General features: G+C 40.6%; 1 protein-coding gene across 3 annotated transcripts in view; it reads left to right on the forward strand.

Moving 5' to 3' along the window:
• The window catches only part of robo3 (roundabout, axon guidance receptor, homolog 3 (Drosophila)), a 130,263-nt gene that overhangs the window by 58,466 nt on the left and 58,961 nt on the right, over positions 1-12,836 (forward strand). For all 3 annotated transcript variants that reach the window (XM_058086497.1, XM_058086496.1, XM_058086498.1), the window contains exon 2: positions 4,690-5,016. In XM_058086497.1, coding sequence (XP_057942480.1) covers positions 4,690-5,016 — 327 coding nt within the window. The remainder of the gene's footprint in view (positions 1-4,689; positions 5,017-12,836) is intronic.

Here is a 12,836-nt window from a genome sequence, read left to right on the forward strand (position 1 = left end):
AAGCACAATACCGCTGATGGCCCTCAGGGACACAATAAACACGGAATTTCCTTTTGCAAAGTCGAGCCTGCTCATTTAGATGCTTAGCATTAACCCGCTTAATTATAAAAGAGGTTTCCTCTTTAGGGTTGGTACTTTGTATTCTCATGTATGTGCCTCATTTTGTTGTGCGCCTGCAGGGTCAAGTACTAAAAGGCAAAGTCTGCTGCCAATTTAACTTTGAATACACATTTGCAAATCAATTCTTATGGCTTTGGCGGATTGGGGGTGGGGGGGGACTTGGAGGAGTCTTTAGGCTTTTGAGAAGGAAACAAAGTTGTAAATCAACAATTCTGCAAGAGGGAAGGATTTTCTTCAAATCGTTCCTCTCTACTCCAGCGGTTTCACAAAGCATTTTATTTGCACTATACTTATGTAATTGTGCCATGTTTGTAGTTTTCTGGAGAATTTTCCATTCCTGTATTTCATATATATGACAGTAGAATACGTTGGTGGAAAATTTGGTTTTGTCATTTCCATTTGCAAACTGCAAAGCTTGCAAAGTTGAAACTCATTCATTCATTTTCTACCGACAGAGGGTCGCTGGGGCGCTGGAGCCTATCCCAGCTGTCTTTGGGGGAGAGGCGGGGCACACTGGTGGCCAGCCAATCACAGGGCACATATAGACAACCATTCACACTCACATTCATACCTATGGACAATTTGGAGTCGCAAATGAACCTAGCATGTTTTTGGAATGTGGGAGGAAACCGAAGTACCCGGTTGCAAACTCCACACAGAGATGGCCGAGGGTGGAGTTGAACCCTGGTCTCTTAGCTGTGAGGTCTGCACGCTAACTACTCGACTAAAACTTGAAACTATTATGAGCAAAAATTGCAGCATTCCGAGTTCCAGTTTCTGTATGCCAACATGTGGTGGGTGAGGACTAGATGTAGGCGAAATGTTATCCATGTTTTATGTCCTTTTCCCTGCAGGGCCCCAGCCAACTGAATGTATTTTGGTTGTGTTTGATGACACATACTATATTCTTCCAGAGCTGGCTCAGTGCTACTTGTATTTTGAAGCAGTCATACGCCATGTAGGCGGACCTGTACTGCCATTGAATGGATTTAATATGATTCACATGATGTGGATATGTTAGCACCTGTGTGGAAGACATGTAGGGAGTGAGTGGATATTTATATGCAGAGCTGTCATACAGAGATACAACAGACAACCCATCATTTCCAAGCGTGTCAAGTCAAATGGCGTTTTCCTTTGCCCTTCATACTCCAAACCAAATGGGTTTTCATACATTAGCCTTCTCATGTCAGTGGACATGTGAAGTGGAAATTGTCAGAATCTCCACAGTCGTAGTCTCGTGGGAGGAGCAATCGCAATAACTGACTTTTCTTTCAGCTCGTTTTGTTTACATGTATAAATGTGCTAATATGGCATGTCTTTGACTTGATGGATCATTTTCGGTCAGTTAAAAAAAAAAAACGCACTTGTTTTGGAACTCTTCCTATTATCCGCAGTCATACACCGGGGTTGACTCCAGCTATTGTTGATTGTGTTTCTTCCATAAAGCTACTTGGGAAACTATTTGTAAAAGGGAACAGACACTTTTCAAACATTTGTATTTGTATTTATATGTAGCACGCCACTAATACATTTGGACCGCCACAGACCAACTGACTATGTTCTGTTCTATCGGTATGGGCCCAGCAGAACAGTTTCCAAACTTTTGTATTTCTATGTAGTGGCCCGCCACTAATACATTTGGACCGCCACAGACCAACTGACTACATTCTGTTCTGTCGGTATGGGCCCAGCAGATCAAAAGTAGGCAAAGTTTTTGTTTTCTACACACCAAGTCCACTTCCTGGTCCACTTCTATATCCTGGAAAACATCCAAGGATATCTTGTATGATGGATCATTTGCAGTCAGCTCCAAAAAAAAACGCACTTGTTTTGGAAATCTTCCTATTATCCGCAGTCTTACACCGGGGTTGACTCCAGCAATTGTTGATTGTTCATGTTTTTTCCATAAAGCTACTTGGGAAACTATTTGTAAAAGGGAACAGACACTTTTCAAAATTTTGTATTTGTATTTATATATGTGGTGGCCCGCCACTAATACATTTGGACCGCCACAGACCAACTGACTATGTTCTGTTCTGTCCGTATGGGCCAAGCAGATCAAAAGTAGGCAATCAAAGTTTTTCTTGTACACACCAAGGTCCATAATCCTGGTCTACTTGTATATCCTGGAAAACATCCAAGGATATTCTTGTATGATGGATCATTTGCGGTCAGTTCAAAAAAAAAAAAAAAACACACTTGTTTTGGAACTCTTCCTATTATTCGCAGTCTTACACTGGGGTTGACTCCAGCAATTGTTGATTGTTCATGTTTTTTTCCATAAAGCTACTTGGGAAACTATTTGTAAAAGGGAACAGACACTTTTCAAAATTTTGTATTTGTATTTATATATGTGGTGGCCCGCCACTAATACATTTGGACCGCCACAGACCAACTGACTATGTTCTGTTCTGTCCGTATGGGCCAAGCAGATCAAAAGTAGGCAAAGTTTTTCTTGTACACACCAAGGTCCATAATCCTGGTCTACTTGTATATCCTGGAAAACATCCAAGGATATTCTTGTATGATGGATCATTTGCGGTCAGTTCAAAAAAAAAAAAAAAAACACACTTGTTTTGGAACTCTTCCTATTATTCGCAGTCTTACACTGGGGTTGACTCCAGCAATTGTTGATTGTTCATGTTTTTTCCATAAAGCTACTTGGGAAACTATTTGTAAAAGGGAACAGACACTTTTCAAAATTTTGTATTTGTATTTATATGTAGTGGACCGCCACAGACCAACTGACTGTATGTTCTGTTCTGTCAGTATGAGCCAAACATAAAAGTAGGCAAAGTTTTTCTTCTACACACCAAATACCATAATCCTGGTCTACTTGTATATAGAGTACCACCATTAATGGTATTTTATTTTGGCAGTATCCAATCATTCTCTTTGCATCATTCCTACCAGCTACCTCTGAGGTTTCATTATCCATCGTGTAGCTATGAGATTTGTTCACTTGGAGCCGGAGTCCATGTCCGCCAGGCGCTAATAGGGCCTTAGAGGGTCCAATTTTTCCCTTCTATACACAACAGTCAAAGCAGTCCTTTAGACTACACAAATTCCAAACCGATTTGAGTTCATTCTTCCCTCCCTGTGAGCCAGGCATCTGGGGGTTAACGGAAAAAAAAAAAAAACAACATTTGTACTTTCAATGTTAGTTGGATTAGTCTTGCCTCACAGTATCACTGATTCATGAGTGATTTTTTTCACTGATTGTCTTTAGATGGGAGACTTTTTTTTAATTTCAATTTTCTCTTGATGATATTTAGCTCACAAGCTCACAGTGGTTCTTTTCTTTCTTAAAAGGCTCAATTTTGCATTTCCACATGGCTTGCTCTTAAAGTGTGTAGGCTACCAATTTATCCATCTTTGTGCATGTAATTATACAAGTGATCATTAGTGTTAGTCCTACCCGTCTCATCAAGTCAATTAAACGTCTTTATTTACACTTTGTGTACCAAATCGGAGTATTTCCGAAGCTTCCTATTAGGGTATTAGTAAAATGAAACTGGAGGAGCAATTGCAATACAAAGCTGTACCATTACAAAGCTGCTTTTTTGTTAGCCGGTTTTCGTTGTTTGTGCTGTAATCAAAACTTTTGAAGGGTTTTTTTTCATGCTTTTTATGGAAGTCCTTGAATCACCTTCATGATACCTTTGTGGACAGTCATGCCAGTCCTCTTCTGTTAGACCTGCATAACATAACCTTTGGCGTCGGCATTAAATCGGCCGAGATCAACCGTGGTCATTAGCTAGCAATCAGCAGGGGAGTACTGTCGCGTTTAAATGCTTAATTGAGCAGTTTTGCTTTGGGTTATTATCGCCCTGTTATCGCCGATAATACATTTTGATGACCGAATCCACTCATGTCCCGCAAAATAGAGCAACAAGCTGCAACAAACTGCGCGGTAGCGATCGACCGATATGTTTTTTTTCCCCGGGCCGGTGCCGATTTTTTTTTCCATCACCCTTAGCTGATGGCCGATTTTGCTTTTGCTCCCTCAATTTACATGAAAAAATGAACAATATGAACAAATATTACAGGTCTCAAGTTGAAACAAATTTATTGAAATGTAAACACTGAAAACAGTAGGATTCAGCTTGCTTAAACACGCATTTAAACAGTATTATCAATTTTAAAAGCAGTAAATATTCAACCATGTGCAAAAACATTTCTGTCGTAGTTTAAGTTTTATCTAGCATCGATGTGATGACTGCTCCTCCGCAATGTGATGCACATAGATCACGCGTGGAAAAATATACCCCACACATGTATTGGCCGATACCGATTCAAGTAAAGAACGCAAATATCGGCCCGATATATCGGTTGATCCTTATTGCGCGGCTAGAGTATGCCCTTCATAGTGCTGAGCCGCTCATCTAAGTTGCTAATCCTCACCTCCAGGGCAGCAAATAAGCTACATTTCTTACAAGTATCATTATCACTGAAGGACCGCAGGGTGAGGAATAGCTCAGCACATACCAAGCACGAGCAAGGAGGAGATACAATGATACAATAACTCGTCAGAAATCTCATCCTTTTGTGTTTCTTTTCCCTCAGGATCCCGACCCAGGCTAGAGGACGCTGCCCCACGAATTGTTGAACACCCATCTGATCTGATCGTGTCCAAGGGGGAGCCAGCCACCCTCAACTGCAAGGCAGAAGGACGTCCGGTTCCCATGGTGGAATGGTATAAAGATGGCGAGCGAGTCGAGACAGACCGCGAGGACCCTCGCTCTCACAGGATGCTCTTACCCAGCGGTTCCCTTTTCTTTCTGCGAATCGTACACGGCCGGCGAAGTAAACCCGATGAAGGAGTCTATGTGTGCGTGGCCCGTAATTACCTGGGTGAGGCAGTCAGTCGGAATGCGTCGCTGGAAGTGGCAAGTAAGCATTTTTATTCAAGTTACAGACTTGAATTCTTGACTATGTGTGCATCGCTGACGTGCGGCGAGGTTCGTGACAGCACCGCGCTCGTCCATATCACAGTACAACAATGATGTATGCGTTTATTTGCAGTCAGTATCCCCGCAGAGGCAGGTTCACAGACACTCCGGTTCTCACCATCCCTCAGTTAACTCAAGATGCCAGCTCTCACCTCCGAGTCACATCTCCTGGCAGCTTGTACCCTCAGCCCCCCCAACCCCCACTGCTTGTACTCCAAGCTTATAATATCACATCCTATCTTCTCCGACTCCACAGAGTGCAACCTCTGTCATGTTGCGTCCGATGCTCCATGACCTAAGTTGTTCACGAACATGCACTGTTGATAGCTTGGTCATGGGAATAATCCCAATTGCTGTTGCTGGATAGGAATGGTTGGATTTGACACTGCTCGTTGACCGCCTCTCATAAACAAACAGATACTAGTTCTTGTTTTAAATGTCATACTTGCCAACCAAAGCCACTTGTACTATAAAAACGCATGGGTTCAATGGCACACAAACTGAAACATTGTCGTACTGGGAACAAACCCAGGAGGAGAAATATGATCTCAGGGAAGAACTAAATTTGAAACACTTATATGCTAGGACTACGTTAAAAAGCCATAGCATTTCAGTATGTGGAATAAAACTATGGAATGGATTGAGTAAGACCTGCTATACATATCACTATATTGATGGTTACTATGGTACCCATTATGTCATTGTATGGTCATATCACCTCGTACTTCGGTACGTGACAAAAAATAAATATAAACAAACTATTTTAGGAAAGCAGGAAGTGAACAAATGTAACAGTTACTGATTGTAAAAGTACCAGATGGAGGGGTAGGATTTAATAAGCTTTGCCTCTTCCTACTCCTTTTGGACATGTGGAACTGTGAACTGATTATGTGATGCATTCAATTGTAATCTGATGCATGTTCAAATGAAAACCATTACCATAAAAATCAGGTTCCAAGCAGAAATTTCATTATACAACTAACTATTGTATAATTTGTACAATTATTATTTTTTTTTTAAATTACAAAATAAAATACTAATAATTGTATGTTATTATACAATTTTCTGAATAAGATAATTTTTAAGAGGTTAAAAAAAAGTATTTTATTTAATTTTTCCAGGCCATATAAGAAGATAGCATTACCATGTAATCAAATGTAACATATTGACAGTTATTCAGCAAGTCATAAAATTAACACGCTAAATCAACACAGCTTGTTAGTTAACATAAGCCAGCGAGGCCACCATGCAAGTCAGTCAAGCAAGTTCACCAAGCTCCCAATTGTAACAAAATTGCAACAAAATAACCAGTGTTTAATTAGTTAATTAGTTAGTTGCAATTAGTTGACTGTTGGGAAAATATCCGCCTATGATCAGAAGAATTTAGGTAAGACTCGGGGAGAGAGGAAAAATGACCCGGATACACAAATCTGAGTTTGCTTACGCAATGTATTCCATATTTACATGCATGGGCATAAACCCCAAAACAATATAAGATATATAGTGACAATTAATGCTTCAAAGTTCAAGTGCTCAAGGTTGTATCTGATTGAATGGCCATTCAGTGGGTGCTATTTACAAGAATATACAAAAGTATGCCATGTGTGAGATTCACAATGGTTCCTTGCAGCTGATAACTAACTAGTCCATCGAGTCTTGGTGACCCGATAATGAGAACCTTGTGTTAGAGGTACTGACCAAAAAGGGAAAAAAAATTGCAGTCAATGTCCTACCAGCACTGAAGGAGCAGGTGGGTCGTCAGTTCATTCACACGGAGTCCAAGCCGGTCCTGGTTCTATGTAGGCCTCCTTCGCTTAGCTCGCCACCATTTTCCTGGCCTGTATAAACACAGGGCCATGAATCAATTAACCAGATCAACACAGGATCTGTGTGCACACAATACTCAATATACTAATTGCATAAAGTATCTAGAATATAACAATCAATAAATTCTCATAATTCTCATTTGCTGTTCATGCTAACAAGCCCACACAATGAGGCCGGGTGGCTAAGCTAAGTTTAGCTACTTTTAGCAACACTTACCAGTTCCGTTCAATACATAATATATGAAATGCTCCCAGTCGCAGCAGTGGTAGTTGGTGCCTATAACGTAATTAGATGCAGCAGTATTAAAACATATTGTTGGTTTGAAATACATTTGCAAGCCTACCTGTGCTGTGTGCTGCAAGTGTGTCGTCCTGGTAGCTATTTATTGGTTATTGTTTGTCATGTGATCAAGGGGTGATATCCTGATTGGGTGCACAGAATCACAGGAGTCAACCCTCATGATTCAAATCACCTGTTGCTGAGTGTTGTATATTAAAACATTTGATTTATACTTCACATATATATATATATGCACTTATAATTATATGAAAGGGTATTATTAAATAAAAATCTATAATATACAAGTATTTGGGTTACACAATCTCATTCTACACCACTGAATTCATTTAATGTTTCATCCTCTCAAGGCTGTCGGCTATAATGTTCACTCCTTGGTTCATGACAGCTGGTATGAATTAACATTTAAAAACATCTTAAATTATATAACCATCCCTAGTTTATCACATTTAATTAGTTCCAGATCCGGCCTCAATAAGTCAATTTCTTTTCGTATTTTTGTTTATATTACATATTTTTCATATAACCTTTATGAGTTTGTGAATATGGTTTTTAACATTATTAGAGCCCATTGAGACATGTCTATAATCAGCCTCACACTTCTATTATTATTTGTTTACAACAGCTTGCTTTAACTGTAATGTGCAGGCTACAGGATCACTGCAGGGACACAAGCTAACTAGTTAGCCTAGTTATTCATTCATTCATTCATTTTCTACCGCTTTTCCTCATGAGGGTCGCGGGGGGTGCTGGAGCCTATCCTAGCTGTCGTCGGGCGAGAGGCGGGGTACACCCTGGACTGGTCGCCAGCCAATCACAGGGCACATATAGACAAACAACCATTCACACTCACATTCATACCTATGGACAATTTGGAGTTGCCAATTAACCTAGCATGTTTTTGGAATGTGGGAGGAAACCGGAGTACCCGGAGAAAACCCACGCATGCAAGGGGAGAACATGCAAACTCCACACAGTGGATGGAATTGAACCCTGGTCTCCTAGCTGTGAGGTCTGCGCACTAACCACTAGACCGCCGTGCCGCCCCCCATTTGTTTATACTAAACTAAAAAAAAAAGGGTTTCAAACAGAGTGGACAACAGGACAAAGTAAGAAGCCGAAAACATACCACTTCCACACGGGAATGGAGGAGAAAATGTTTTCACTTTATCATGTCGGCCATGCTATGACTTCTGGCAGCGTTTCAGGTAATATAATGGAAGGAAATATTTCAGCAATGTGACATTACCTACACCGAGTGACCAGAGTACTACATACGACATATAAATTGCAGGGCCAACCAAAACTTTGAAAAAGGGTGACTTATAATCCGGATATGTTGGGTGTGTGATCCAAGAAGGCTGAATAAACAAGCAAATCTGGGGGTATCATCAGTCCACATCTTTATTAATACGACAAAATTCAATGTACCAAACAGTAAAATTAACTTTTATGGTGGCTTTATTGTTGCAGAGAGAGACAGAATTATTTTTTCGAAGCTTCTTGCTGATGGTCTTTTAGCCCATTCCAGTCTTGTGCAGGTCGACAATCTTGTCCCTGAGGTCCATTACACCACCAGGGCAGGGATTATAATCAGTATAATAAAATAAATACAGCAATCCCTCGTATTCACGGCTAATTGGTTCCAGACCCCACTGTGATAAGTGAACTAGGTAGGATTTCTTCTTTATGAATGGATTAATGGCATATAAAGCTTGTTTATGATGTTCTAAATACGGCTTTTAGCAGTATTGGAGCACTTTAGACTTGAAATGTAAATTATTTAGAACGTAAATAAAACCTCTACTTGTGTGTGTCGCAGTAAAAGTATTCCCTGTGGAGGATCGGAAGTGACGTTGAGGGCTTCAAAGTAAAATTTAGCTTGTTGTGGGTTACATATGCAACAGTAGCTCATGTTATTATTATTATTAGTTTTATTATTATAGGCTATTATTATTGTGCCTGTTGTGAGGTAATTTAAACCTACAAAATTAAAGCCTGTTCAAGCCTCTTCTCTCAGTGAACAATGACTGACACTTAGTGATACTACAATCACAATTAATGAAAACATTCATGGCTTATATTAGTATTGCGGAAATATTCATATTTTTGACAGATTCTGCCGTATTTAACTATGAAACAGCATAATTAATGAATTAGAAATGGAAAACGGCGATTAGGTTGGGGACGACAGTAAATTAATAAACTGCTTCAATTTTGTGAAGTTAAAAACACTTTTTTTGCAAAAATACTGCATTTCCTCTCAGATGAACCTTTTTTACTTCTTGTGTGTATTTGTCTGATAGCTCACAGGCACAAATCCACAAACATACTTTTCTTGAGCCGTTCTAGCGTGAGAGGTTACATTGGGAGTTGGGTGGGGGGTGTGATGGCTGGTGCCAAAAGTCAAGCTATTGCCCGCCACGGTCAGTTTCCCTCCGCGTGGCACCAATGAGGCTGGAGATGAAGCCACCAGCACATAAGCCGTCTTGTAGCTGCCAAGAGGCTCAGGGTGGCACCAGCGAAGGCACAAGATGGCACTGTGGCATGGCGTCACCTGGCTTCTTGCCTATATCACTTGGAAATGTGGAGGCCAATGAAGGAAGAGCTACTTTGCATACTGGTGGATATATTTAGTATCAGGTTTTCAGCCAACGCTGTAGGAGTGGTGGTGGGTTCAGGGGCTGTAACCTCTCACAATCCATCTGCTGCAGGTTGAGAAGCAGTAGTCCGCAGTATGGATGCACTATTGAGATTTTACTATGGAACACTAAAGAGGCAGTTTCTTGTCATAACAATGTTTTGTTATATTTCAGTGTTTTTCATACATTTAGATGGATGGATGGATTGATAGATAGCCTGGCTCCCGTATAATTCATTCATTCATTTTCTACCGCTGTTCCTCACGAGGGTCGCGGGGGTGCTGGAGCCTATCCCAGCTGTCTTCGGGCGTGAAGCGGGGTACACCCTAGACTGGTCGCCAGCCAATCACAGGGCACATATAGACAAACAACCATTCACACTCACATTCATACCTATGGACAACTTGGAGTCGCCAATTAACCTAGCATGTTTTTGGAATGTGGGATGAAACCGGAGTACCCGGAGAAAACCCACGCATGCACGGGGAGAACATGCAAACTCCACACAGAGATGGCCGAGGGTGGAATTGAACCCTGGTCTCCGAGCTGTGAGGTCTGTGCGCTAACCACTAGACCAGCGTGCCGCTCCCATATAATTAATAATAATAATAATAATAATGTGGTGAATAAGTAGATGACATCAAATATGTATTTGTATTTGTATTTATTTGTGGTGGCCCGCCACTAATACATTTGGACCGCCACAGATCAATTTGTTGCTACTTTTTTTTTTGTATTTGGGATTTGTGCGACCTGTTCACCCTCTTTCACAAACACTTCACAGTCACTTCCTCCATCCCAATCACTGCTGTAGTGTCCTTGGGCACTACTTCCATACCATATACAGTCTATGATAAATGCCTAAAAATATCCATATCATACTTTTTATTATATCGTGGAACAAAGTATCGTGATATATCGCTGAAACGATATTTTCTTACACCCTTACTACTACTACCAGTAATATAATGGTAGTGGCAACTCTGCGTGTGGTCTGATTTTGTGTGGTTGCGTATTGTGTAATACAATATAGACAAGACAGTATAAATCACATTTCCCCTTGAGGGATAGTAATCATTATAACACATTAAAAAAGTAAAATACCATGTTGTTTGACAAAGTTGTTAAAAGGAGCAGCGACCAAATCTCGTCAGTTGCAGAAAAGTCGGTCAAGAACAATAGAGCTCGGGGCCACACAGACATTTGCGGGTCTTTGACATTCAGAGGGACTTGGCCATTTTTCTTTGAGTGTTTTATAACTCTGACGTTTTTATTATGCCTGCTACATCTCTACCGCCTGCCTTTATGGCTCATGAATATTCACACATAAAGAAGGAGGGGAGGATGAACTTTTTTTCTTAGGTGACAAGAATGGGGGGTGGAATTCTTCTTGAATAAAGCGAACGGAGGACTTTTGCTCCTGAAAAAACACCCCCAGCAACCTCTGCAAAGGTTGTTTGGAGGTCAAGCCTGCAGGTTTTAAGATGGCAGCTGCTTTGTGGAATTTGGGTGAACAGGTGAAGATGTGATGAAACTCTTGTCCTCCTCCTGGCTCGGTGTCAACGCCTGTGGGCCAACTTTCTCACGACGGTAATCGACAGGACTTTGTTGTAAACAATGTAGCCGATCAGCACAACTATCATTTGGAGCGGCCATCTTTTTCTCTCTGAGACACATAGAGTATGCACACTCATACCTGTCATGCTGTTTTTTGATATCCGACACCTGAGTGCTGAATTTCAGGGTTTATGGATTTGATGATGTGGGAAGGATTTCCGGGGAATTCCGTGTTAGTGTTGGCTGATACAAGTGATGTACAAACCTACTTAACTTCCCCTCGGCTTTCCGAGAACTCATTCGGATTCCAATCTGCATCCTATCATCCTAAAATTGGAGACACAAAATGGGGTCATTTCTGTTATAAATTGTTCCTGTTATCACGAGAATCAATAAATCAATTAATCACATAATAGATTAAAAGAGAGGCCATAATTTTGCCTGCATCGATATATTGACATACACAAGTGTTTTTTTTCCTCCTCTCTCTCAATACCAAACAAGCTGGATGACAAGAGGTTTCACTCTGTGTATCTCTCCCAACACCTGGGCGTGTTGGTTCTATAGCAGAATGAATGACGTGAGTGAACCCTTCAGTCAGTCATTCAGTGTCTTTGTCTCAGTGTGGCAAGGCGGGGCTGCAAGCGAGCGCGCGCACACACACACACACACACAGCATCAGCTTTCTCCGTGTCTAAAACACGACCTGATGACGATTTCAGCCCGAGACAATAAAAAAAACGATACAAACAGTGGCAGTCATAACCCACGTCAAGCTAAAACTTAACTCTGATGTTACTTCCTGTTACTTCCTTCACACATCTGTCAGCCTGCCACTACGGTTCACTGGTGGACACATTTACTGTGACACGTACACACGAGCTGGAGTTTGTTTATGTCGTTTAAATGACTTATTTACTCTTAGTATGTCTGGGTAATATGAGTGTAAAGCCATTTAAAGCCGCCATTACATTATAATGATGAGACAATAGTCACTGTCCGGAAAAAAACAACAACAAGCAACTGCGTGAGAACTAACATGTGAGTCGGTTGTCTTATATTTGTTTCATATTATATCTTATTTTCTGTGATTATATCTGCTATAATGCATAATACAAATATAAAGGTGACTATATGGGTGTTGCTTCATGCAAAGAGGGCTCTTATGATGTTTTTAGAAGGTCATAAACAGGCTTTCTATGACATGAAATTAAAATATTCCATTTATTAATATTGAATCCGTCTCATTATCAAACAGTTGTCTGCACTGATATGTCTTTATGGTAATGGTTTTATTTCATTTGAACATGCATCAGATTACAATTGAATGCATCACATAATCAGTTCACAGTTCCACATGTCCAAAAGGAGTAGGAAGAAGCACAGCTTATTAAATCTTACCCCTCCATCTGGTACTTTTATAATCAGTAACTGTTAC

Source organism: Doryrhamphus excisus, chromosome 11, assembly GCF_030265055.1.
Source record: "Doryrhamphus excisus isolate RoL2022-K1 chromosome 11, RoL_Dexc_1.0, whole genome shotgun sequence".
NCBI lineage: Eukaryota > Metazoa > Chordata > Actinopteri > Syngnathiformes > Syngnathidae > Doryrhamphus > Doryrhamphus excisus.